This window comes from Tamandua tetradactyla, chromosome X, assembly GCF_023851605.1.
Source record: "Tamandua tetradactyla isolate mTamTet1 chromosome X, mTamTet1.pri, whole genome shotgun sequence".
NCBI lineage: Eukaryota > Metazoa > Chordata > Mammalia > Pilosa > Myrmecophagidae > Tamandua > Tamandua tetradactyla.
The window spans coordinates 65311447-65338174 of record NC_135353.1 but is presented as its reverse complement, the minus strand read 5'-3'; the positions used below and the strand labels follow the sequence as shown (position 1 = coordinate 65338174).

The following is a 26728-nucleotide window of genomic DNA, read 5'->3' as shown; positions in this document are numbered from 1 at the left end:
TTAGTAAAAATCTCTTTAAGGACTCTTTAGGCTTAAACAAAACTTTTAAATAAATTTATGAATTGATTTTCATATAAAGTCGTGTTGATTTTATTTATCTCTAGTATAATCCTTATTTCACCAATCTTTCTATTACAATAGGACTTCTGGTTGGGACTCTCGATTCAGTCTTAGACTCTACTGCTAAAGTAGCTCCATTTCGTATCCTCCACCAGACACCAGATTCTCAAGTTTACTGGTCAATTGCATGTGGTGAGTATGATTTTTAAAATATGTAATTCCACAATAAATAAGGATGCTAAGAAATCGAATATTTAAATTTATTTATGTTCTCTATTTGTTTTAAGGTTTAGAAACAGGTTATATGTGCAGCACCACTTTGAGAGAATAGCAAAATATCTAACTATTTAAGGAGGATTACAGATTATTCGAGTTTTAAAAATTCTATTGATGTGAGGACCCTGAAGCATATGTTCCAGCGGTGCTGATTCTGGACAGATTTCTGTAAATGCTACTGCTATGCGACTAACTATTTTATTTAACTTATTTCTCCTTCCTCACCCAGGTGCTGGGAAGATGGGAACTTCCCCATGAAAAATGTTGCTTTGTCTCCAATATCAGATAACTCATATGAGGAGAATCTGAAGTTAACTATGAGCCCAAAACTTGATTGTCCCTTAAAGTATAGGCCTGTATAAGTGAACCTCTTTTAATCACATACCTGCTTTCTCACAAAATGCATTGTAAACTTGAAATATGCAGGAGTGTCTTGTAGGTCAAATTTATTCATGCTAGGTGGTTCATATGTGTGCATTGTGCTATCTATTGTGGATAAAAAAATGAATTAGGGTAGTCTTTCTAACAAAGCAACACCACATTAAAAAAACACACACAATGACAGTTTACTTATTTTATGATGCCATTATAATGTTAGAATAATTACAGTTCCAGATTTCTGGCTTTTTTAATGTCAAAGTACTATCTTTTTTTTTCTTTTTCTCTCCTTCCCCTCTCTTCTAAAGAAGATATACTTAAACACTTTAATGAAAGAAAAGCACATGAATTTCTGAACAGTTGATATGTGTGAACATATAGCATATAATTCATTTTTTAAAATATCTGACTTATTTGAAATTCCCTCTAAATTTCCTTTAGTGTTGCTGGTGAGTCTTTTCTTCTGGCTCTTTTGCATTGAATACCATTTAAACCAAATGAAGAACACTTTACACCTGCTGACATTACTATACTTGCGTACCTCAACTCCGTATCTGGTTGGTAAAAATTATTTAGAGAAAAACATCCTTTCTACCTTTTTAAAAAGGATGATTATATGACTTATTTCCCCAATTAACTTGATACAGAAATTTGGTAACCTAACCTAATGAAGGTTCCTTTTTACTAAAAGAACAAAATAAAAGACTTAAAATTTCTCAATGACTTTTATTTGTGGTTCTTTAAAGAATCTTATTACATTTGTTATTGTGACTTTAGTAACATGAATAAAATTCTAATTGAACTGTAGGAACTAAGCAATTTTTCAGTGTCAGTAATTTTTGTACTATGTCAGCATCTATATATTATAAAACATATTAAAACCTGAAGCTATTTGTTTTGAATGAGAATTGTATAACTCACAATGCTTGGAAAATCTTAAGGATATGTGGACGTTAGGTAGAGATTGAAGATATTGAAATATTTTACATCAAGGCAAAACAATCCAGAGCTAATTTATATTTAATCTGACTCTCAACAAGCCACCCAACATCAATTCAGCAGATCACATGGATTTAACCTTGTGACAGGTTATCTATCTTCCTTCATCAAGTTTCTGTAACTTTACTAGGTCTGTTAATGAATGGAGTGACTCTGAGCAAGGCTTCACACCTTCTAAAGGAGGTAGAGTGGTCATAGTTGAAATCTACATTTAAGATTGTCATGTGCATGCTGCTTTCATCCCCACAAAAAATATAGTCATATTTTTAGAAGACCAAGGATTGAATTTTCTTGTATCCTACATATGCTCTTAAAAGATACTGGTTACAATAGCCACCAATTATTAACATCTTGTTTTCAGAATTTTATATCCTTTCTCATGAGTTGAATTTACTTTTTCCCCTTTCATTAAATGTTTTATTCTTTCTATTTATAGTGAAAAATATTGTTGATGTCCACATATAGAGTTGAAGTAGAGAATAAATGTAATGCTTGTATTCCTTTAAGACCATCATTTTCAGGAGTCAGCAAATATTTGATTTCTTTTTAAACTAAGCTTCTAAGTACCAAGAACAGTTTTATTCTAGAGTTTTCCTCGAATCTCTTATTCTCTTGTGTTATTAATCAGGAGCCAACAGAGAAGAAATAACCAAGCATTGGGATTGGTTGGAGCAAAATATCATGAAAACTTTAGCTGTGTTTGATTCAAATGAAGATATTACTAATTTTGTACAAGGAAAGATAAGAGTAAGTGGCATGGATATATTTTGTAGATGGACTAAAAAATTTTTGGCCCTCTTATATGAGGAACAGAGGTTGCATGGAAGATCATTGTTTTACTGGCACTGTTCAAGATTGGTAGAAGCATACATATAAGTATCAGAATCAGTACTGAAGAAAATTGTAGAGTCACTGGTTTATCTTTGGTGCCCTTGTGAGTTCTAGTAAAAATATTTTCATTTCAATGTCTCTTGAGTTTGAAGTTATATATGTATCTATTGATAACATATATATATATATATATATACAATTGTATTCAACTGCTTAAAATTAAATTTGTGATACGCTTTTGCTGGTAGGTGATGAAGAATTTTCAGAAAATGTTTTGTCTCCTTTAGGGATTAATTGCTGAAGAGAGAAAACACTCTTTTGCAAAAGAAGATGATCCTGAAAAATTTCGAGAAGCCATTTTAAAATTTGAAAAATGTTTTGGTTTACCAGAGCAGGAGAAGTTAGTGACCTATTACTCATGCAGTTACTGGAAAGGACGGGTTCCCTGTCAGGGTTGGCTCTATCTTAGCACCAACTTTCTAAGCTTCTATTCTTTTTTATTGGGATCAGAAAGTAAGTTTCTATTGCTTACTTTGACTTTGAACTTGATGACTGACCTGTCAATTTTGTGGTGGCGTTAGAGTGTATTTAAAGCTCATTGGTATTGATTGATATTAAAGATAGTTAAACTGTACATTAAAAAGTTGACCTCGTCTAGAGAAGAACACTTTTAAAACTGATTGCTTAACATAGAACCATTAGAGATGTGTATAGAATGCCTTGCATGTTGTGAAAAGTGAATGAATATTAAATAATCATGCTGATCTGGTATACAACTACATTTAATCGTTATTCTAAACCATCTACTTGCTTCAATTCTTGCTTTAAGCATATATATTAAACATAGTAGCCACAGTTTCTAATGGCCTACATCCAACTTTGCAGCCACAAAAATGAATCAAACAGTACCATTTATAACACACAACCAAACAGCTTTTACATCACTGGCTATTGAAAATAGTTGTTTTTCTGTAATTATGTAAGGAAACAAATTTAAATATCAAATCAGAATAGTTTTTAAAACTATATTTAAAATTATTTCTTTGCCCTAGAATTACCAATTATGTTATGATCATGGTTATGCTTTAAAATTTTAGCTAATCTTGGACTCTAAAATATTTTAGCTGTTCAAAGCATTATTCAAGGAGTTGACTATTGTTTCAAAAGACCTGATTAATAAACATAAATCAATATTAAGAAATTTAATCATGCCTGTTTATAACTCTTGTTTGCAGTAAAACTTATTATCTCCTGGGATGCCGTCTCAAAACTTGAAAAGACATCAAATATCATACTTACAGAGAGCATTCATGTGTGTTCTGAAGGGGAAAATCACTACTTTTCAATGTTCTTGCACATTAACCAAACTTACCTTCTTATGGAACAGCTGGCAAACTATGCTATAAGGAGACTTTTTGATAAGGAAACATTTGATAATGACCCAATCCTTGATGATCCTCTACAAATCACCAAAAGGTATTCAAAGCTTAACTAATGCTTACTTTTAAAAGTATAGCTTAACTGTAAGAACAATAGCATTGATTAACTTTAAAAGTTAATTGTTCTATGTTATATGATAGTTTTTCTTTGGAATTGACCGTCAATGTGTGTTTTTTGTGTGGTTTAGTCATACACATTTTACCAATAGTATTCTCCTCTCTATGAAATTTAATCCTAAGAAATAAAAAAAGGTAGGCCTGAAAATTATTTCTTGGCATTCTGTTAAGATTTGCCCAGAAGTGCATTTAGAAATGGAAGAGGGATTTTTGCGTGTGTTTAGGAATTCTAAATTTCTCTGTGAGTAGTGTAGATAGTTTTAGGTCTGAAGTTGTCAAATGTATTGTTTATTTTTCAAGTAATTATAGACAGTATCATGTTTGTTTTTTTTTATGAAGAAGCAAATTAGTGGAGTCAGTAGAGCATGGGTTTTAAAATGAAAGTGGAGCAATCCATGGACAAATTAGAAATCTCTCAGGTCCTCAGTCTCCTCATCTGGCATATCTACTTCAGAGAGCACTTATGAAGAATGTGTACTAAAACATGTGAAAACATTTTGTAAAATATAAAGCACTAGATAAATGCTAATAATTATTAGTGCCAAATCAGAAGTATCAGTATGATAGCTGTTTGCCACTGTATTTGGTTTGCCTTAATTGACCAGAACCCTTTCACACTGCTCAACATTCGGAACAGTTACCGAAATGAGCATGCCAAAGGAGAGGGGGAGAAAAGAAGATTCACAAATAACTAGTGAAAGCAGCTTCTGGAAAGGAAGATGAGGATATAGGCTGTATGGGAAAGTATAAAAGATACCTAAGCCACAGTCCTCTGCATAGAGCAGAACAAGTGACCTGGAGGGTTGCATGATTACTATATAGCCTTAATAGGGTACAATTTCTCCTCTCGGCTATGTAAATCATTTTAAAAATCCATATACAAAAGGATTCCTTTGTGAGCCCTGGTGTGCTTTTCTAAAAATTTGATTGAGATGAATTTTATACACTTTAGTACCAAAATTATGTTCCAGTATTGTGATTTATAAATACAACTCTATAAGGATAAGGATCCTGTTTGTGTAATATTCTAGTTCAATATAAGCTTTTTTTTTTTTTTCTCTCCTGGGATTCTGAAATGTGAGTGAAATGTCACAAGAATGGACAATCAGAAGGAGCTTACTCATTCCAGAGGGGGTGATCCTTTTTCTTTTATTGAGAATTCTATTTTAAAAAGAAAATATAGTTCAACATAAGCTTTTGTAGTTTGTTCCTTGGTTGACCACCATAAGTAAATTGTTAGAGCCCTTTTTAGCCCTTTTATTTCTCTTTAAAAATCCTCTAAAAAGCTATCTGTCAATGAGTTATTCATTACCAAGTCTGTATTTAAATGAGATATGGGAAATCATTTGTCCATGTGCATTTTTATTTGTATGTTGTATGGCGGGGTCACATTTCATTATTTTTCCATGTGAGTATCCTGTTATTGCAGCACCATTTGTTGAATTTTTGTTAGTTTTTTGTTTGCTTTTTTTTTTTTTTTTTTTTTTTTTTTTTTTACTTATTTGTTTGTTTTTTGGGGAAGTGCATGGACTGGAAATCGAACCCAGGTTTCCTACATGGCAGGCGAGAATTCAACCACTGAACTGCCTTGCACCCCATGTCTATGTGCATTTTTAAGAGAGCCTGTTGAAGGGTCCAAATCTTTTTCTGTAGTAAGTTATAAAGAGCAATGATTTATTAAGACTTAGTCCCCAAATGACTTTTTCTGAAATGAAATAACTTTTTTTTTTTACATGGGCAGGCACTGGGAATCGAACCCGGGTCCTCTGGCATGGCAGGCAAGCATTCTTGCCTGCTGACCGCCCTGAAATAACTTTTTAAATATTTTTATGGACAGATCTTCACACACATACATTCCATAAATGGTGTGCAATCCGTGGCTCACAGTATCATCACATAGTTGTGTATTCATCACCACGATCATTTTGTAGAATGTTTGCATCACCCCAGAAAAAGAAATAAAAAGAGAAAAGAAAAACTCATACATACCATATCCCTTACTCCTTCATCTTACTGACCATTTGTATTTCCATCTACCCAATTTATTTGACCTTTGTCCCCCCATTATTTATTTATTTATTAATGCATTTCCTTTTTACTCATCTGTCCATACCCTGGAGAAAAGGAACATCAGACACAGGTTTCACAATCACACAGTCACATTGTAAAAGTTATATCTTTATACAATCATCTTCAAGAACTGGAACACAGCTCAACAGTTTCAGGTACTTCCCTCCAGCCACTCCAAAACACCATAAACTAAGAAGGGATATCTGTATAATGCATAAGAATAACCTCCAGGATAACCTCTCGACTCTGAAATTTCTCAGCCACTGAAATTTAATTTTGTCTCATTTCTCTCTTTCTCCTTTTGGTCAAGAAGACTTTCCCAATCCCTTGATGCCATGTCCTGGCTCATCCCAGGATTTCTGTCCTATGTTACCAGGAAGATTTACACATCTGGGAGTCATGTCCCATGTAGTGGGGAGAGCAGTGAGTTCACCTGCCAAGTTGGCTTGGAGAAAGGGGCCACATCTGAGCCACAAGAGAGGTTCTGTGGGGGTGACTCTTAGGCCTAATTTTAAGTAGGCTTAGCCTATCCTTTGTAGCAATAAGTTTCATAGGGGTGAACCCCAAGATCGAGGGCTCACCCTATGATTTGGTTATCCCCACTGCTTGTGAGAATATCAGAAATTCTCTGAAAGGGGAAGTTAAATCTTTCCTCCTTTCTCCCCAGTCCCCCAAGGGCACTTTGCAAATAATTCTTCATTCACTGTCTGAATCACTCTGGGATTTATTGGAGTATCACACTAACCTGGACAAGCCAACAAAATCTCTTGCCCTATTCAAGATTCCATGTACTGATAGTGTTCAACTAAACTGACCATACAAGTTAAATTAGGAAATGTACTACCCAAAATATAAATTTTGCACCAAATAAACATCTCTCCCTTTTGGTCTCACACAGAAGTTGAAGTTTTGAAATATGGATGAAATCATCCTTTATCCTATATTCTGATTCATCTTAGTCCTATCCAGATCGGCTTCATATCTCTATTTCATTTCATTTTTGAAATGAAATATCTCAATTGTTTCTGCTTATTGTTTTTATCAAGTGTGTATTCTATAATTCAAACAATATAGATACATAATAATATGGTTAAGTTTAGTGTAAATCCTTTCTGGGTGTTTTAATGCTTGAATTAAAGAAATATTTATAAAAAGTATCACATAGTGTTCTACAATCTGCCCCCCCTTACAATAATACATCATGGACAGCTTTCCATTCATGTAACTATAACTAGACCTCATCATTTTAACCAATAGTGAAATAACCTATAAGAATACAATTTAAGTGAGGTTAAAAAATTAATGTGATTAATACTGTTCATGTTAAAAAATTAACATGATTAATACTGCTCATATCAGTATTATTTTGAAAGACAAGGTAAAATACCATATATTCAAACAGTTTATGCAGGAAGGATGTTGGATTTGAGTTAGAACTTGCATAATTTACTTACTACCCCAGATGGCATTGCTACTTAGCACATGTTTAGTGCCCCTAGAATAATTGTACTATTTTAAGCAACTGCTTTTTATCTATATATTTATACATTTCAGTAAGTTTTCTTATTTATCATCCATCCTATGCCCAATGCTGTGTAAACCAGTGTTTTATGATGAGTCTACTTTGGATTTTTTTTTTTTTGACATCCATGTAAATTTTTGTTTCATTTAATTTTCATATTTTCTTTTATGGGCTTTTCTTCCACTCTAAATTTTTATGCCATAAATTTTCATAATTTTGTGTGAACTGGATAACTCATGATTTTCTGATAACCAGATATGAAAATTGCCAAGATTGGTTCATATTCACATTATGAATTTATAATAATAATTTTCCAGCAAATCACCCCCTAACAGGTTATTTTAATACTTATGTCATCTTTGACTTTTGTCTAATAAAACAAAATTAAAAAGAAGAACATGCAAAATAAGGTTGTAGAAATTGATGTGTTTCTTCCATTATTAGTTTCTTGAAGAACATAGGATTTAGTATTTAATCTATCTGTTGATAGTGTATTTAGATTATCAGTATAAATATGTGTAAATTTTAGAATTCATCATATGAGCCTTTTTTTTTTTTCTACAGAGGTCTGGAAAATCGAGCACACAGTGAGCAATTTAATGCTTTTTTTAGGCTGCCCAAAGAAGAGACTTTGAAAGAAGTACATGAATGTCTCTTATGGATACCATTCAGCCACTTCAATGCTCATGGAAAAATGTGCATTTCAGAAAACTATATCTGCTTTGCTAGCCAAGATGGTAGTTTATGTAGTGTTATCATTCCATTACGAGAGGTAATGAAAATTTTGCTACATATAAGTGTTTAGGTTGAAAGTATTATCATTCACAGTGGAAAATGTCTTCTAATTCTGTAATTTACTAAAAACTCAGTATGTAATATCCTTTTAGTAACTTAAAAACAATTAATTTTTAATTTCAGTATTGTTCTTCAGCTTCACTAGCTTATGAGATATTCTGTTACTTTTAGTAGAATCTTGCAGCTCTTATAGAAAGTGAAAATAGAAAAAGAAAACTAAAATTAAAAAACAAAATAAGGGGGTAGAATGACTCAAAATGGATCATGCTCACTCACTTTTATGACATGAATACCAAAACTTATTTGATGTACATGGTCAAAAAGAATAGAATTAATAGCTTTTGTGTAAGTCAGAAATAAATTCTCAGTATTTCAGTACTTGAATTTTTACCTTTGTATTGTCACTTTTAAAAGCTATGAGTTGTTTAAACCTTTTCCTTGAACAGTGAAATAACATGCACTGAGGTCATTTATATCAGTGGTACAAATAGTATGCAAAGTTTATTTTTTAACACATCATACCACAGACCAAAATTTTTAGCCACAAAACAGTAGTTCAAATACATTTTGCCTGAAGGTGTCAGCAATAATGGGAAAAAAATGTGAATCATTTATGTGATTGTCCCCCACAGGTCTTAGCTATAGATAAGACAAATGATTCTAGCAAGTCAGTCATCATTAGCATCAAAGGCAAAACAGCTTTTCGCTTCAGTGAAGTTAAAGACTTTGAGCAACTGGTGGCAAAATTCAAGATCAAATGCGGAGCAGCTTCAACTCAATATTGTGATATTAGCACAGAGGTAATTATGTAGCAATAAGTCATTTTAGAAAAAGGTTTGTATTTAATGTAGTACATTCTTTCAAAGGAAATTCATAGTACCTTTCATATTTATTCCTAGTGTATTAATCAGGGTTCTCTCGGGAAACAGAACCAACAGGAGATATCTGTAAATATAAGATTTTATATAAGTGTCTCACATAGCTATGGGGATGCATGAGTCCGAATTCCATAGGGCAGACCACAAGTTGGCAACAGCAATGAAGGTCTTTGATGAATTCCCCAGGAGAGGCTGTCTGGCTGAATAGAGACGAAAGTTCTCTCTTCTGACTGCTGAAGTTATCACCTATTCCTTAAAAGGCTTCAACTGATTGGATTAAGCATCTCTCATTGTGGAAAACACTCCCCTTAGTTGATCACAGATGCAGTCAGCCTGATTATTTAAGTCCATGAAATGTCCTCACAGTAATGATTAGGCCAGTGCTTGGTAACCTGACACTTGGGTACCATCACCTTGCCAAGTTGATACATGAATCTAACCATCACACCTAGGCTTATCAAAAAAAAAAAGCCTGAAACTAAAGAATTTATATTCTCTTAAGTCATATCATTAAAACATAAGTGAGAATTAAGGACTTTATCCTTTTTACAAAATTCATGCTTTAAAAAATTATTATAGCTCGATCTTTCCTTACTATATTTGCTATTTATCATATATACCTACCTTTTACTTTAACTTAACATGGATTTTAACAACTTGTACTGTATTTGAGAATTCAACAAGGCCATGAAAAAGCATTTTCCTGTCATCACTGCAGGGTGACAGCTATATTGAACCAGTCTGTATATCTTTTATTTAATACATAGAAAATCAGCTTTATTTATATAATCTGGCTGAAAGCAAAATATATATATTTATATACCTAGTAAAATGTTAGAGAAAGCAGATATTCTTGGCAAGGGCAGTTAAGAACCTGAATTGGATGTTTAATATGTCTTTCATAGATATGAAGAAAGTTAATTTCAGTTCAAAATGAATTTCTTTTTCAGTGTTTAGGAAACCCATTTTTTTAACTTTCTTTTTAATGTGAAATATAACATATATACAAAAAAGCAATAAATTTCCAAGTATATGTTAACAAGTAGTTATAGAATAGATTTTAAAGTTTGGTGTGGGTTATAGTTCCATGATTTTTCATTTTTTCTTTTACTGCTCCAGGACACTGGAGACCAAACGATATATCAATATGATGATTCAGCAGTCATACTCATTTGTTCAATCGTATCTTCTCTGTTATATTCCTCCTCTTTTTTCCTTCTTTGTGAAAAATAACATATATACAAAACAATAAATTTCAAAGTACATCGCAACAGTTAGTTGTAGAACATATTTCAGAGTTACATGGGTTACAATTCCACAATTTTAGGTTTTCACTTCTAGCTGCTCTAAGCTACTGGAGACTGAAAGAAATATCAGTAAAATGATTTAGCACTCATACTCCTTTGTTAAACCCTACTTTCTCTGTATAGCTCCACCATCACCTTTGATCTTTTTCCCACTCTTTAGGGTTATTTGGGCTATGCCCATTATAACTTTTTCATGTTGGAGGGGGCTATGGATAGTATGGGATAGGGGGATGGAACTAGTTGATGTACTAAAAAGGCTGGCCCCTCTGCATTTCAGGACTTTACCTGGTCCAGGGATCTATCTTGAGGTTTTAGGTTTCTGGAAAGTTAGCCTAGTGCACTGAACCTTTGTAGAATCTTATGTAATGCCCTAGGTATTCTTTAGGATTGGCAGGAATAGTTTTGTGGAGGTTTGGCAAGTTATGATAGGTAGCAATGTCTAACAAAAGCTTGCATAAGAGTGAACTCTAGAGTAGCCTGCCGACTTTATTTGAACTCTCTCAGCCACTGATACCTTATTTGTTAAACTTCTTTTCCCCCTTTTGGTTAGGATGGCATTGTTGATCCCACAGTGCCAGGGCCAGCCTCATCCCTGGGAGTCATCTCCCATGCTGCCAGGGAGACTTTATTCCCGGATGTCATATCCCACATAGGAGGAAGGAAATGGTTTCACTTGCAGAGTTGGGCTTAGAGAGAGAGAGGCCACATGTGAGGAACAAAAATGGTCCACTGGAAGTAACTCTTAGGCATACCTATAGATAGGCTAAATTTCTCCGCTACATACATAAACTTCACAAGAGAAAGCCTCAAGATCAAGGGCTTGGCTTATTGATTTGGGTGTCCCTAATGTTTGACATAGTATCTGAGGTTTCCCCGGTGGTAACATTTAATACTTCCATATTTTTTTCCCCATCCCTCAAGGAACTTTGCCAATCTTTTTTTATTATCTGCTTAATATACTCTGGGATATATCTAGGCATTACCTTAAACTATATAGGATTAAAGGCTTTCATTCTTAATTCTGGGCTCCTTGTGTTTTGATGGTTTCAATGATCTATCCAGACAGGTTGAGATAGATGATGTAATACAGAAAGTTTAGGTTCTGGACAGAATTAAACTTTCTTCCTTTTGTCTTGAAGAGTAGGTGCAGTTCTAAAATACAAACACTGTCTTCCTTACCCCTATATTCTGAACTACCTTAATCCCGATCTGATCGGCTTCATTCTTATTTCTAAATACCAGATTATACATATATATCATAGCCCCTCAAAATCCGAAAATAACAATTACTGCTCCAGACTAAATGTAACTGACATAAGAGATTACAACCTAGGCCCCAGTTTTTCAATAAGTATTTTCTAAATGAGATCATACAATAATCACTCTTTTGTTTCTAGCTTATTTTGCCTCACCAAATGTCCCACAGGTTCATTCACATCGTTGAGTGCCTCACAACTTCGTACCTTGCATTAATACGGGAAATTTGTTTCAATTGATCACAACTTCGTACCTTGCATTAATATGGGAAATTTGTTTCAATTGATGATATCACTTCTTTTGTAATTCTACTATTCTTTTGACAGTAGTTATATTTGTTACAATTGGTGAAAGATTATTAAAGTAGTACTAGAACTATTGTCCAAAGTTTATGTAGGGTTATTTTTCCCTAAATTCCTCACCTATACTTCTTTTTATTTTTTCATGCATGTCTTTATTTTATTATTTATCTACTTATATACTGGATAAAGGGAATATCTGTCTCAAGGTTTTTGCATCACATGGTCAGATGATAAAAGCTATATAGTTATATAATCATTATCAAAGATCAAGCTACTCGATTGCAGTTCAACAATTTCAGCTATTTCCTTCTGGGTAAAACTAAAAGGAAACATGCATATAATGATTCAGTAGTCATAATCATTTGCTAAATCCTAATTTCTCAGTTACACATCCTCCCTATCATTTGGTCTTTCAGTCTTCAGGGATATCTGGGCAATGACCATTTTAACTTCTTCATGTTGGAAAGTTGTGTTGAGATTATGGGGTAGAGCAATGAATCTGGTAGATGTTCTTGGAGAGACTGGTACCTCTGGATTTCAGGGCTTATCTGGCATAGGAACAATTGAAGGCCTTAAGTTTCTGAAAAAATAAACTAACTCAGTAAAATGCTTATAGAGTCTTAGATAGAGCCCAAGGTATTCTTCAGAATTTTCAGGAATACTCTAGGTTGGGGCTTGGCATACTGTGACAATTCACAGTATCTGGCTAAAGCTTATATAAGAGTACCACTAGAGTGACTTTTCCACTCTATTTGAAATCTCTTAGTCACCCTAATTTAATTTTGTTTCAATTGTTTCCCCCCTTTTGGTCAAGAAGGCATTCTCAGTCCCTCGATGCCTGGGCCAGGCTTATCCCTAAGAGACATGTCCCATGTTTCCAGGGAGACTTACACCCCTGGGAGTCATCTTCCACCTAGGAGGGAGGGTAGTGGGTTTATTATCAGAGTTTAGCTTAGAGAGAGAGGCCATATGTGAGCAACAAAAAGGGTTCTCTGGGGGTGACACTTAAGCATAATTATAAATAGGCTTAACTTTGCTATTGCATTTTAAATACTTGATTGCTTTGAATCTGAAGGTTTTATTGAGATATAGTCACATACCAAATATTCCATCCAGAATATACAATCACTGTCTCACAGTATCCTCATTGAGTTGTGGCATCATCTTCACACTCAATTTTAGACAATTTTTGTTGCTCCAAAGAGAAAAATAACAGACACACACACAAAAGAAAACCCAAAACACCCCATGTCTTTTATCTCCCCAATTATTTACCCCTAGTTTGGTGTGGTACACATGTTACTCTTGAATATAGTCCATAGGATTCAATAGGTAATTTTCCCCCATATACCACTCTATTATTAACTCTTTGTACAAATGTCATATATTGGTAGTAGTTTTCTGCAAGAACTTATTTATATTTGTAGTGTTAATCAGTGACATACATGACTTGTTTAATATATTTTTGTTGAAAACTGGACATTACAAATAATATAACAACTGCTTAAATCAGCTCTCTCTACAAGGGTTTGTTATTGATATTGTTGTTTTTCTTGTTTCTCCTTATTTGCCTCATGACTTCCCTGGACTAATTATATAGATTGTGCATCTCTGCAGTGTACAGTCTAAGTTCTTAGCTAGCTTTTTTTTTTAAGCTCTTGGTTTTACTTTTAAGCCTAGCTCCTTGGAGATTTCTTTAAATGGCTTGAGCCAGTAAGTCTTCTATCTTTTGCCAAAAGGATCTTTGTATGAAGGCACACCTTTAAACTTCAGACAATTTACAAATCAGCCTTAGCTTTCGCTTCCTACTTCAAAGTCATCAGAATTGAGTGACTGGGCCTTTTTTCTTTCTTGAGCATGTGCAGAGCCCTGCACATATGTACATACTTCTTGATCCCTAAGAATATGTCAAAACTTTTCAAATATTTCTTTGGTTATCTGGTTCTCCAGGCTTTTCTTTTAAGTTTTTAGCCAGGCTACTGTATGCCCCAACTGAAATCACAATCTTAAGCATGCTACCAGCAGATTGCTCTCGTTTTCTATAATGCCCTGGGGATAGGGCTTTTTTCACATAGCTGAACTGTGAATGAAATAAAATGATAACAAAATTCTGGGGGTGTCGATTTTCCAGGGAGCTGCTAGTTTGGTCAAAATATTAAATATGCTCTGGGTATGGTGCTTTCACAGAGATCTAATAGAGGTCAGTCTACTCAACTGGGTATGATACTGTTACCAGACAAAAGGTGGTGCATACTTTTGCCTGATGCGCTTAAATGACTAATTCCTGAGACACTATGTTTCAAAGAGAGAAAAAGTTTACTGCTAGGCATGAAGCAGGAAATCAGATGGCTTCTTGGCCCAAAAGTCTATCTCTCTGAACTTCAGTAATTCTGATAGTTTTTATAGTATTAAAAGATGGGCAGGCTTTAGAATAATGAGTACAATGACCTCCAATGATATAATTAGAGGTGATCTAATTATTGCATATGTACAGATTGATGACATGCTTAGTCACAGAATGTATGTGAGAATATGGTGGCCTTAATATGATAATGGGCGTGATTTTAGCATTATAATAAAGTATAAGTGACTTATGGGTTAAAGTCTAAGCTACTGTGCGTGTCAGGCAGGCCAATTTTGATTAGATAGTTTTGTTCATCAAAATAACTTTGGGGCGGGCCGCGGTGGCTTAGCGGGCAAAGTGCTTGCCTGCCATGCCGGAGGACCTCGGTTCGATTCCCGGCCCCAGCCCATGTAAAAACAAACAAACAAACAAAATACAATAAAACAAGAAAATGTTTAAAGATGTTTCCCTTTCTTCCTCCCTTCCATCCTTCCTTCCTTCTCTCTGTCTTTCCTTCCCTTCCTCCCTCTCTCTAAAAAAAAAAAAAATAACTTTGGACTTGGATGGGTTAGTTCCAGGCTGACCCAAGACCCTTCATTAATAAACATTAGGGGCTGTCTTTAGTGATCAGAAGACTTCAGAGTGAAACAAAACTGGATAAATGGGTACAAGCAAAGTTAAGTCACAAGGTTTTTACAATCACAAGGGCACAAGATAAAGGCTATACAATCATTATCAGAGATCAAGGCAGCTGCATTACAGTTCAGAGATTTCGGGTATTTCTCTCTGTTTACTCTAACATTCCAGAAAGTAAATAGGAATATCTATATAATGATTCACTAATCATAATCATCCTTTAAATCCTAACTTCTCGGTTAAAACACTGCTGTCTTTCACAACTACCAAATCTTTGGGCTTGCGAGTGAGGAAGGATGGGAGTGGCCTCTTTGCTGATCTTACTGAGATTGAGTAGTTTATCTTGAATAGATGCTTTTCACTTCATTCTGTGCTTTTGTTAATATCCAGGGATCTGAAATGGTTTATTTTTAATGTTTTCCCAGTATTTTTGTTGCTTTTAGTGGATTATTGAAAAATCTAATTTTGCTTATAAAATAATGTCTCTCTGAGCAATTTGTATTATGTATATATGGATTGTGGTTTATAATTGACAAAACAGTATTTTTTTTCTTGCAGAAATTTTTAAGCATGCATTTGGGACAGTTATATTCTAACTCTCTTTTCAGGTTGCTATTAGTTTTGATTCTGCAGTCCCATCAGATAATTTTGAGGAACGATCTGTGACATGTCAGAAAGAATGCAGTAAAACTGTGAGCACTGAAGCCTTAATGAGGGTATTTCACCCTCAGAATTTGGAGACTTTTAATTCTAAAATGGTAGGAAAATAAAATATTTAAATCTATGGACTGAAACAGCTGACTAAAAATAAAAATCTTAGAGCAAACAAGAGAGTTTCTCTTTTTTGTGAAATGGAATTCCAGCAGCTATGACTTTTTGATTTGTTTGGTTCCTTTACATACAAGGATTATTATTAAGGAATAAAGATAAAAGATGAAAAGTGAATGCTGGGTTTTATTTGCATAGATCCCTAATAATCTATCCTCAAATTGAGGTTATTTGGAGAGAACAGTGGTTCAATGCTTTACCACCTAAGTATAATGGGTTTTTTTTTCCCATTTGTATATGAGTTTAGCTAAAAATTAAAATAATAAAGCTGTGATGCTCAAATGGTTTAAAAATATTTTTGTGTTGACAAGGGTCCAGTGTTTGGCCACTATGTGAATGCTGATCTTCACTTTCTATGTTCTTGATCTCCATAGATATATTATTGTCTCATGTTTAAGAAGGTGGCCAAGTTACTTCAAAGAAGTTAGTTTCTTACTGTTTGCTTTCACTTTTTTGCTATAGTTGAAAGAAAAGATGAAGGAACAGTCATGGAACATATTGTTTTCAGAATGTGGGCGTGGTGTTAGCATGTTTCGAACCCAAAAGACTCAGGATCTGGTTGTAAGAGGGATTCCAGAGACATTAAGAGGAGAGCTCTGGATGCTTTTTTCAGGTATTATATTTATTCACTTTATTCATTTAACAGACATTATTTCTGGGAGCTATGTACTAAGCTACATTCAAAGGATTACAAAGATGATTAGGACAAAGTCTTGCCCATCATGAGTTCAGACTAATTGTATAGAAAAGTAAATAGTTAAGAGCACTTACTTAAATATTCACACTTTTAGTGACTGAGCAGATTAATTTATTAGGCATGATATGTGTCCTTTGGGAGGAAAAATCTAAATCTCTAGTGTCAAATTAAAGTTAAATGAAAAAAAAAGCTCATGAAAATGTTATTCTGTTTGATAAGATTAATGTCCTGACCTTAGTGACTCTAGCATGATTTTTTTGTGTGTGATTTTATTATTTCAGCATAAAGCTAAATCTCAAACTTATAAAATCCAATTCTTTATATATATATATGCAAATAGTAGCTTTACCATGTTTCTTTTCTTTTCTATGTTAATGTAATCATCTTCACAGGGGCAGTTAATGACATGGCTACTAATCCTGGCTATTATGCTGAAGTGGTTGAACAGTCCTTAGGGACCTGCAACTTGGCTACTGAAGAAATTGAACGTGATTTGCGTCGCTCCCTTCCTGAACACCCAGCCTTTCAGAGTGACACTGGTATATCTGCTCTGAGGCGAGTACTCACTGCATATGCATACAGGAACCCTAAAATTGGATACTGCCAGGTATGACTTCATTATGAGTCCAGCTGTTTGAATATTCCATATAATAAAATCGTATCAAATCCAATTCTGCTAATTTGGAAATTATGATAAAAAAGATAGAGGTTGGGCTTAGATTGATAATAGATGTTATTAATATAAGTAGAATGGTGGTATGAATAGATTTGATATTTCATTATTTCAGTTTTCTTTTTCATTTAACAAATATAAATTGAATTCCTGCTCTGTTAAAGGTACTATCCTAGGTACTTAAAACTACATAAATATGAATTAGATAAGAATCCTGCACTTAAAAGTATACAGACTGATAGGTATTAAATCATATGCATTGGAAAAATATACAAATGCCATATAGGCACATGAAAAGATGCTCAACATCAGTAGTCATTAGGAAAATACAGATCAAACCCCTAATGAGATACCACTTCACACCCACTAGGATGGATATTATTTTTTTTTAAATCAGAAAATAGCAAGTTATGATGAAGATTGGAAAAATTGGTGGAAATGTAAAATGGTGTAGATGGTGTAGAAAACACTTTGGACAATTCCTCAATACATTTTAAATATATAATTAACCATATGACCTAGCACATCCACTCCTAGATATATACCCCAAAGAATTGAAAGTAGGATCTCAAGTAGCTACTTGTTCACTGATGTTTATAGCAGCACTATTCAGAATAGCCAAAAGGTAGAAACAACCCAGATGTCCATGAACAGGTGAGTGCATAAACAAAATGTGATGTATACACAACAGTGGAATAGTATTTAGCCATAAAAAGGAATGTGGTTTTGATACATGCTACCGTATGAATAAGCCTTGAAAACGTTATGCTAAGTGTAAGAAGCAAGACACATCCTGTCAGGATTTATAAGAGGGAGAAATTCTTTTCATCTGGGGAAATCAGAGAAAGCTTCATGGAAGAGGCAGCATTTGAAGGACTTGAAAATTAATGAATTTGGATGTGTATAAATGGAATGGAAGAACATTCCAGGTGAAGGGATCAGTGTGGCTCAACAAAGAGAAAGATAAATGAGGAATGTGTATAGAACCATGTTCTGTTTAGTTTATTAGAAATATAAGGTAAATAAAGGGAAATGGGTGGAGAAAAAATAAGGTAGGTTGTGATAGGCCAGGAGTTTGAATTTAATCTGTAGATGGTAGTGGAATCATTGGGAAAATTTTTCTAGGAATACACTGTATGAATTAAGGCAGGCTAGATTGATGGCACGAATACATTCAAACAGGTAATAGTTGAAACACAATAGAAATCCATTTCTTAAAAGATTTTACACAGAGTGAGTATTCAGGTTAGTAGACAGCTCTTCTCCATGAGGTTATTTAAGAAATTAGGCTGAAAACAGGTTCCATCATCTTCAAAACATGCTTTTCCGTTGCCACTTTCATTACCTCTCAGAAAAGGGAAGAAAGCATGAAAACATTGTGGAAGATATTATGGTCTAGGCTTGGAGAGGGCACACATTACTTTTACCCACATTTGTTAAAGGATCTTAGTCACATGGGTATACCTATTCACAAGGAAGTCTGTGAAATGTAGTGTGTAGTATGCCCAGCTACTATGGAAGAAGAGGAGATTAATTTATGGTAAATGGCTAGCACTTTCTGCCATACATTCATTTATAATGGGTTGAGCCTCATAATGATTATTACCAGTGCTTTCTATCCATTGAAAATTATCAGTAGAGATTTTTTTTTTATTAAATGAACATATCATCTAAATGACCAGTATTTTAGCATATTTTAGGATTTCTGAAAGGCACAAAAAAAGCATGATGCTTCTTTTCTCAAAAAGCGTACGCTCACAGAACCTGCAATAATATTCATATGCAGTAGTTTAGAAACAGCTTCAAAGTAGGTGACACTTGAGTGTGACTCTAAAAGAGGAACACAGAATTAGAAACATGGAGGACAAAAAGAAAGTTATTCTGGGTTTAGGTAACAATATGAGTTGCCATTCAGGTGAGAATAAGGCTGCCACAGAGAGATCAGACTGGCTGGATTGATGTTGGAATCAAGTAAGTTTTTGTTAGGAAAAATAGTGCACACTAGGATGTGGAGACTGATGATTACAGGTGGGAAGTTTATTGAGAAGCTCTCTCAGCAGAGAGGGTCTGAAGAATAGACTTCAGCCTCTCTCTGGGAGGGTGGTACAGCATTCTGTATACTGTAACCCATAGCTGATGGGTTATTTTATGATTGGTGGGGAATTAGGGTAAGGAGAAGTAGCATTTTTGGATAGGTAGCAGGGCTTGGTTATGAGTGAGAGGTTTCAGGGCCAATAAAGAACCATTAGATTTCTTTGATGCCCATGGAAAGAATTGGTGGGTTGTTTTCTGACACATAGGCTATGGTTGCTCTGGCATGTAGGCTATTGTTTGCTCAATCAGTCACATAGGCCATGAATAGGGGTTGTTTTACGGGGAGAGAAACCACAGCTGGTTAGTTATTGCCAACTCTGTGAGGGGAAATCTCTGACAGTTTGCATGGGAGAAGATCATGGAAAATCTTTAAAGCCTGGGCAAAAAGTTTGAATTTAATACAGTAAATAGGTTTTATTGCTCTCTAATGAAAAAGCCTTGTGAGCAGTGTGGAAACATTATGGCTTGTTTCTTTATCTGTTTGTTTATTTGTTTAGAGGTAAAATTCACATGCCATAAAATTCATCCTTGTACAGTCCATGTTCATGGATTGGAAGACTAAATATAGTTAAGATGTCAATTCTACCCAAATTGATTTACAGATGCCACACAATCCCAAACAAAATTTCAACAACTTACTTTGCAGAAATGGAAAAGCCAATCATCAAATTTATTTGAAAGGGCAAGGGGTCCTGAATAGCCAAAAACATCTTGAGAAAGAGCGAAGTTGGAGGACTCACACTTCCTGATCCTAAAACATATTACAAAGCTACAGTGGTCACAACTGCATGGTACTGGCCTAAAGATAGATGTATTGATCAATGGAATTGAATTAAGAGTTCAGAAATAGATCCTCACATCTGTGGTCAATTGATTTTGACAAGGCTTTGAAATCCACTGAAGTAGGACAGAACAGTCTCTTCAACAAATAGTGCTGGGAGAACTGAATATCCATATCCAAAAGAATGAAAGAGGACCCCTATGTCACACCTTATAGAACAATTAACTCAAAATGGATCAAAAAACCTAGAGATTAGAGCTAAGACCATAAAACTTTTAGAAGAAAATGTAGGAAATATTTTAAAGATTTTGTAGTAGGTGGTTGTTCTAGTTTGCTAGCTGCCGGAATGCAACATACCAGAAACAGATTGGCTTCTAATAAAAGGGGATTTATTTTGTTCTTCAGAGGAAAGGCAGCTAACTTTCCACTGAGGTTCTTTCTTACGTGGGAAGGCACAGTATGGTCTCTGCTGGCCTTCTCTCCAGGCCCTTGGGTTCCAACATCTTTCCCCAGGGTGACTTCTTTCTGCATCTCCAAAGGCCTGGGCTGAGCTGGGAGTGCTGAGAAGAGGTATACTGAGCTGCTTGGGCTGTGCTCCATTGAGCTCTCTCCTTTAAGCACCAGCCAGTTAAGTCAAACATCATTCATGGTAGCAGGCACACTTCCTATCCAACTGCAGATGTAATTAGCAACAGATGAGGTTCACATACCATTGGCTCAAGTCCACGGCAACAGAACTAGGTGCCTTCACCTGGCCAAGTTGACAACTGAATCTACCACAGTGGTGGTTTCCTAGACCTTATACCCAAAGCCCGAACAATGAAAGAAAAAATAGGTAAATGGGATCTCATCAAAATTGAATATTTTTGTGCATCAATTAACATCATCAAGAAAGTAAAAAGGTACCCTATGCAATGGGAGACAGTATTTGAAAACCGCATATCAGATAAGAGTTTAATATCCAGAATATATAAAGAGATCCCACAACTCAACAACAAAAAAGACAAACAACCCAATTTAAAAAATGGGCAAAAGCCCATGTCCACTCACTGGAATGGCCATTATCAAAAAACAAAACAGAAAACTACACGTATTGGTGAGGATGTGGAGAAAAAGGTGCACATATTTACTGTTCTGGGGAATGTAGAATGGTGCAACTGCTCTGTAAGGCAGTTTGACAGTTCCTCAGGAGGCTAAGTATAGAATTACCATGTGACCTGGCAAACCCACTACTAAGTGTATACTTTGAAGAACTGAAAGCAGACACACGAACAGACATTTGCACACTGATGTTCATAGCAGCATTATTCACATTTGCCAAAAGATGGAAACAACCCAAGTGTCCAGCAACTGATGAACAGATAAACAGTATATGGTGTACACACACACATATACAGTGGAATATTATTCAGCTGTAGGAAGAAATGAATCTCTGATGCATGCGACAACATGGATAAATCTTGAAGACATTATGTTGAGAGAAATAACCTAGACACAAAAGACAAATAATCTATGGTCTCACTAATATAAGCAAGATGAACTAATTATGAACTAATATGAATTATAATGTGCAAACACTGGAAGTTAAAATCTAGAGTAGGTTACCAGGAGATAGAATGAGGGAAGAAAATGGAGAGCTGATGCTTAATTTGTGAAGAATTTTTAATAAGGTTGATTATAAATATTTGAAAATGGATAGAATTGAAGGTAGCACATCACTGTGCATATAATTAACAGTGCTGAATTATGGGTGTGATTATGGTTGAAGGGAATTTTAGGTTCATCTATGTCATTATGTATTAGTCAGGGTTCTCTAGAGAAACAGAAGAAACAGGTGATATCTGTTAAATATGAGATTTATAAAGGTGTCTCACGCAACCGTGGGAATGGAAGAGTCCAAAATCCACAGGGCAAGCTGTGAAGCTGGCAGCTCCAATGAACAGTCTTGACGAATTCTACAGGAGTGGCTCTCTGGCCAAAGAAGCAGTGAAAAGTCTCTCTTCCTTAAAAGTCTTTAGCTAATTGGATTATCTCATTTGCAGAGACTCTTTGATTGTGGATGTAATCAGCCACAGCTGCAATCAACTGACTGATATAATAGGCAGCCTTCTGATTTATCAAACAGCAAGGAAATATCCCTACAGCACCAATCAGGCCAGTGCTTGCCTGCCCAGACAACTGGGTATCATCACCTACCAAGTTGATATCACAACCTAACCGTCACAAAGTAGAAGGAAAGTTAGAGGATAAAACAGGTGACTTTATAGCATTGTGAACGCTTTTGTGGATGATGACTCTGGTTAATCATACAAATATAAGAATATTCTTCTACGAACTAGAACAAATGTACATCACTATTGTAAGGTATTAATAATAGGGTGGTATATGGGAAAAATACAACTAATGCAAATTATGGACTATAGTTAACGGTAATATTGTAATATTCTTGCATCAATTCTAACAAAGGTACTATACCAATGATAAATGTCAATAATAGGGGGTATAAGGAGTTTGGGATTTTTCTTTTTGGAGCAAGGAGAATGTTTTCAAATTGATTGTGGTGATGAATGCACAACTGTGATTACACCAAGAGTCATTGATAGTACACTTTGAGTGAATTGTATGGTGTGTAAACAAAACTGGTAACCATATAAATAAAATTTGTCCTTTTAAAGTGTACAATTCAGGTTTTTAAAATATATTCACAGACATGCAACTATTACCACTAAATTCTGGAACATTTTTATTACCACAAAAAGAAGCCCCATACACATTAACAGTCACTCTTCTTTCTCCCCAAACTCCCAACCCTAAGCTTTTTGTATTTGACCTTCCGCTCTGTGGATTTGCCTCTTCAGGAAATTTCATATGAATGGAATGGTGTAACATGGTGTTTTATGTTTTGTGTCTTTTACTTCACATAATATTTTCAAGGATCATCCATGTTGTAGCATGTATCAGTACTTCATTTCTTATAATGGCTGAATAATATTCCATTGTATGGATATGCCACATTTCGTTTATCTATTCAACATCTGATGGGCATTTGTGGGTCCCCCCCCCCCACTTTTTGGCCATTAAGAATAATGTTGCTATGAACATTCATGTATAATTTTTACGTGGGTCTATGTTTTCCATTCCTAGGAGTGGAAATGCTGGGTCATGTAATAACTCTAACTTTTAACTTTTTGGGGTATTAATCAGACTGATTTCCAGGGCTATTACACCATTTTGCATTGCTATTAGCAGTATACGAAGGTTCAAATTTCCGCACATCCTTGCCAACACTTATTGCCCCTTATTTTTATTATAGCCATCCTAGTGAATGTAAAATGCTATCATTATGGTTTTAATTTGCATTTCCCTAATATTGATGATGTTGAGCACCTTTTCATTTGCTTATTGGCCATTTGTATAACTTCTTAGGAAAAATGTCTGCTAAAATCCTTTGCCTAATTTAAAAATTAAGTTATTTATCTTTTTACTGTTGAGTTGTAATAGTTCTCTATATTCTGGATACCAATCCCTTATCTCATATAACGTTTGCAAAATTTTCCTCCTATTCTGTGGGTTGTCTTTTCACTTTCTTGATGATATCCTCTGAAGCAAGATAATGTTTAATTTTTATGTAATCTAATTTATCTATTTTTCTTTTGCCACATGTGCTTTTGATGTCATATCATAGAAACCACTGCTTAATCCAAGATCACGAAGATTTGCTCCTATGTTTTCTATTAAGACTTTTACAGTCATTAAAACTCATTAACTTCAATTTTGAACTTTCAATTCTATTCCATTGATTTATATGTCTATCCTTATGCCTTGATTATTGCAGCTGTGTAGTAAGTTTTGAAATCAGGAGGTGTGAATTGTCCATTTTGTTCTTCTTTTTCAAAACTCTTGGATTTTCAGAGTCCCTTGCAATTTCACATGAATTTTAGGAAGAGTTTGTCAATTTCTGTTAAAAAAAAAGGACCTTTGGAATTTTGAAATTTTGAGAGGGGCTGCCTTAAATCTGTACATCAACTTAGGTAGTATTACATATTAACAATACTGAATATGGGATGTCTTTCCTTTCCATTTATTTAGGTCTAATTTTTTTCAGTACTAGTTTGTGTTTTTCAGTATACAAGTCTTACACCTCTTTTGTTAATTTTCTTTCTAAGTATTTTATTCTTTTTTTAAAATTTTAATTAATAAAACCAATCAACATACAGTATGAACATTCTTTTTTTCTATCACATAGTTATATATTCATCATCGTGATCATTTCTTAGAACATTTGCATCATTCAGAAAAAGAAATGAACAGAAAAGATTAATACATACCATACCCCTTACCTCTCCCTTTCATTGATCACTAATCTACTAAATTTATTTTAACATTTTCCCCTATTATTTATTTATTTTTAATCCATATGTTTTACTCATCTGTCCATAAAGTTGATAAAAGAAGCATCAGGCACAAGGTTTTCACAGTCACATAGTCACATTGTGAAGGCTGTATCATTATACAGTCATTTTCAAGAAACATGGCTACTGGGACAAAGTTCTACATTTTCAGACAGCTCCCTCCAGCTCTCTGTTACGCCTTAACTAAAAAGGTGATGTCTATTTAATGCGTAAGAATAACCTCCAGGATAAGCTCTTGACTCTGGAATCTCTCAGCCATTGACACTTTGTATTGTCTCATTTCTCTCTTCCCCCTTTTGGTCGAGAAGGTTTTCTCAATCCGTCGGTGCTGAGTCCCACCTCATTCTAGGATTTCTTTCCCATGTTGCCAGGAAGGTCCACACCCCTGGGAGTCATGTCCCATGAAAAGAGGGGGAGGGCAGTGAGTTTGCTTGTTATGTTGGCTGAGAGAGAGGCCACATCTGAGCAACTAAAGAGGTTCTCTTGGGGGTGACTCTTAGGCCTAATTTAAGTAGGCTTAACCTATCCTTTGCAGGGTTAAGTTTCATATGAATAAACCCCAAGATTGGAGGCTCGGCCTATTGCTTTGGTTGTCCCCACTGCTTGTAAGAATATCAAGAATTCTCCACTTGGAGAAGTTGAATTTTCCCACTTTCTCATCATTCCTCAAGGGGATTTGCAAATACTTTTTTATTCCCTGTTCAAGTCCTTCTGGGATTTATCGAGGCATCACTGGACAAACCTACAAAATCTCATGCCCTACTCAAGGTTCCATGTACTTATGGTGTTCAGTTAAGCTGTCCACATAAGTTATATTCAGAACTGCACTAGTCGAAATATAAATTTTGTACCAAATAAACATTTTTTGCTTTAGTCTCACACATAAGTTAAAGTTTTAAAATATTAATTACCATCTATTTTCAACACCGTGCATTATTAACATTCCTTTGTTCTTCCTCACGCAAAACATTTTTAAAAATATACATTTAGTCACTATCATTATACACTCTAGGTATTCCTAGATTATACCATCTCAGTCTTTATTGTATATCTTTCCTTCTGATTTCATTTGTGCCCCCAGGCCTCGTCCCTCTATCATTCTCACATTCAGCTTCATTCAGTGTTCTAGCATTATTGTATTACAGTTAGGTAGTATTGTGCTATCCATTTCTGAATTTTTACAGTCAGTCCCGTTGCACAACCTGTATCCCTTCAGTTCCAATTACCCAGTATCTCCCCTATTTCTATCTCCTGCTGACCTCTGTTCTTAACTGAAATTATCCAAGTTCATTCATCAGTGTTAGTTCATATCAGTGAGACCATACAGTATTTGTTCTTTTGTTTCTGGCTAATCTCACTCAGTATAATGTCTTTAAGGTCCATCCATGTTGTTACATACTTCATAACTTTATTCTATCTTACAACTGCATAATATTCCATCCTATGTATATACCACAGCTTGTTTAGCCACCCATCTATTGATGGACATTTGGACTGTTTCCATCTCTTGGCAATTATAAATAATGCTGCTATAAACATTGGTGTGCAAATGTCAATTTGTGTCTTTGCTCTCATGTCCTCTGCTCTCATGTCCTCTGAGTAGATACCTAGCATTGGTATTGCCAGGTCATATGACAGTTCTATACTTTGTTTCCTGAGGGATTGCCAAACTGCCTTCCACAGCAGTTGTACCATTTGACATTCCCACCAACAGTGGATAAGTGTGCCTGTTTCTCCACATCCTCTCCAGCACTTGTCATTTTCTGTTTTATTGATAATGGCCATTCTGGTGGGTGTGGGATTATATCTCATTGTGGTTTTGATTTGCATTTCCTGAATAGCCAGGGAAGTTGAGCATCTTTTCATGTGCCTTTTGGCCATTTGTATTTCCTCTTCTGATAGGTGTCTGTTCAAGTCTTTTTCCCATTTTGTAATTGGGTTGTCTGTCTTTTTGTTGTTGAGTTGCAAAACAATCCCTTGATTTTTGTCAAATGTCTTTTCTGCAACAATCGAGATGATCATGTGGTTTTTC

General features: G+C 34.9%; 1 protein-coding gene across 1 annotated transcript in view; it reads left to right on the top strand.

Annotated features, from left to right (window-relative positions):
• The window catches only part of TBC1D8B (TBC1 domain family member 8B), a 93956-nt gene that overhangs the window by 32004 nt on the left and 35224 nt on the right, over positions 1 to 26728 (top strand). Inside the window, exons 2-10 of the mRNA XM_077145929.1 lie at positions 142 to 252; positions 2342 to 2460; positions 2832 to 3057; positions 3780 to 4020; positions 8257 to 8464; positions 9120 to 9287; positions 15820 to 15969; positions 16502 to 16652; positions 17129 to 17343. Of these exons, the coding sequence (XP_077002044.1) occupies positions 142 to 252; positions 2342 to 2460; positions 2832 to 3057; positions 3780 to 4020; positions 8257 to 8464; positions 9120 to 9287; positions 15820 to 15969; positions 16502 to 16652; positions 17129 to 17343 (1589 nt within the window). The remainder of the gene's footprint in view (positions 1 to 141; positions 253 to 2341; positions 2461 to 2831; positions 3058 to 3779; positions 4021 to 8256; positions 8465 to 9119; positions 9288 to 15819; positions 15970 to 16501; positions 16653 to 17128; positions 17344 to 26728) is intronic.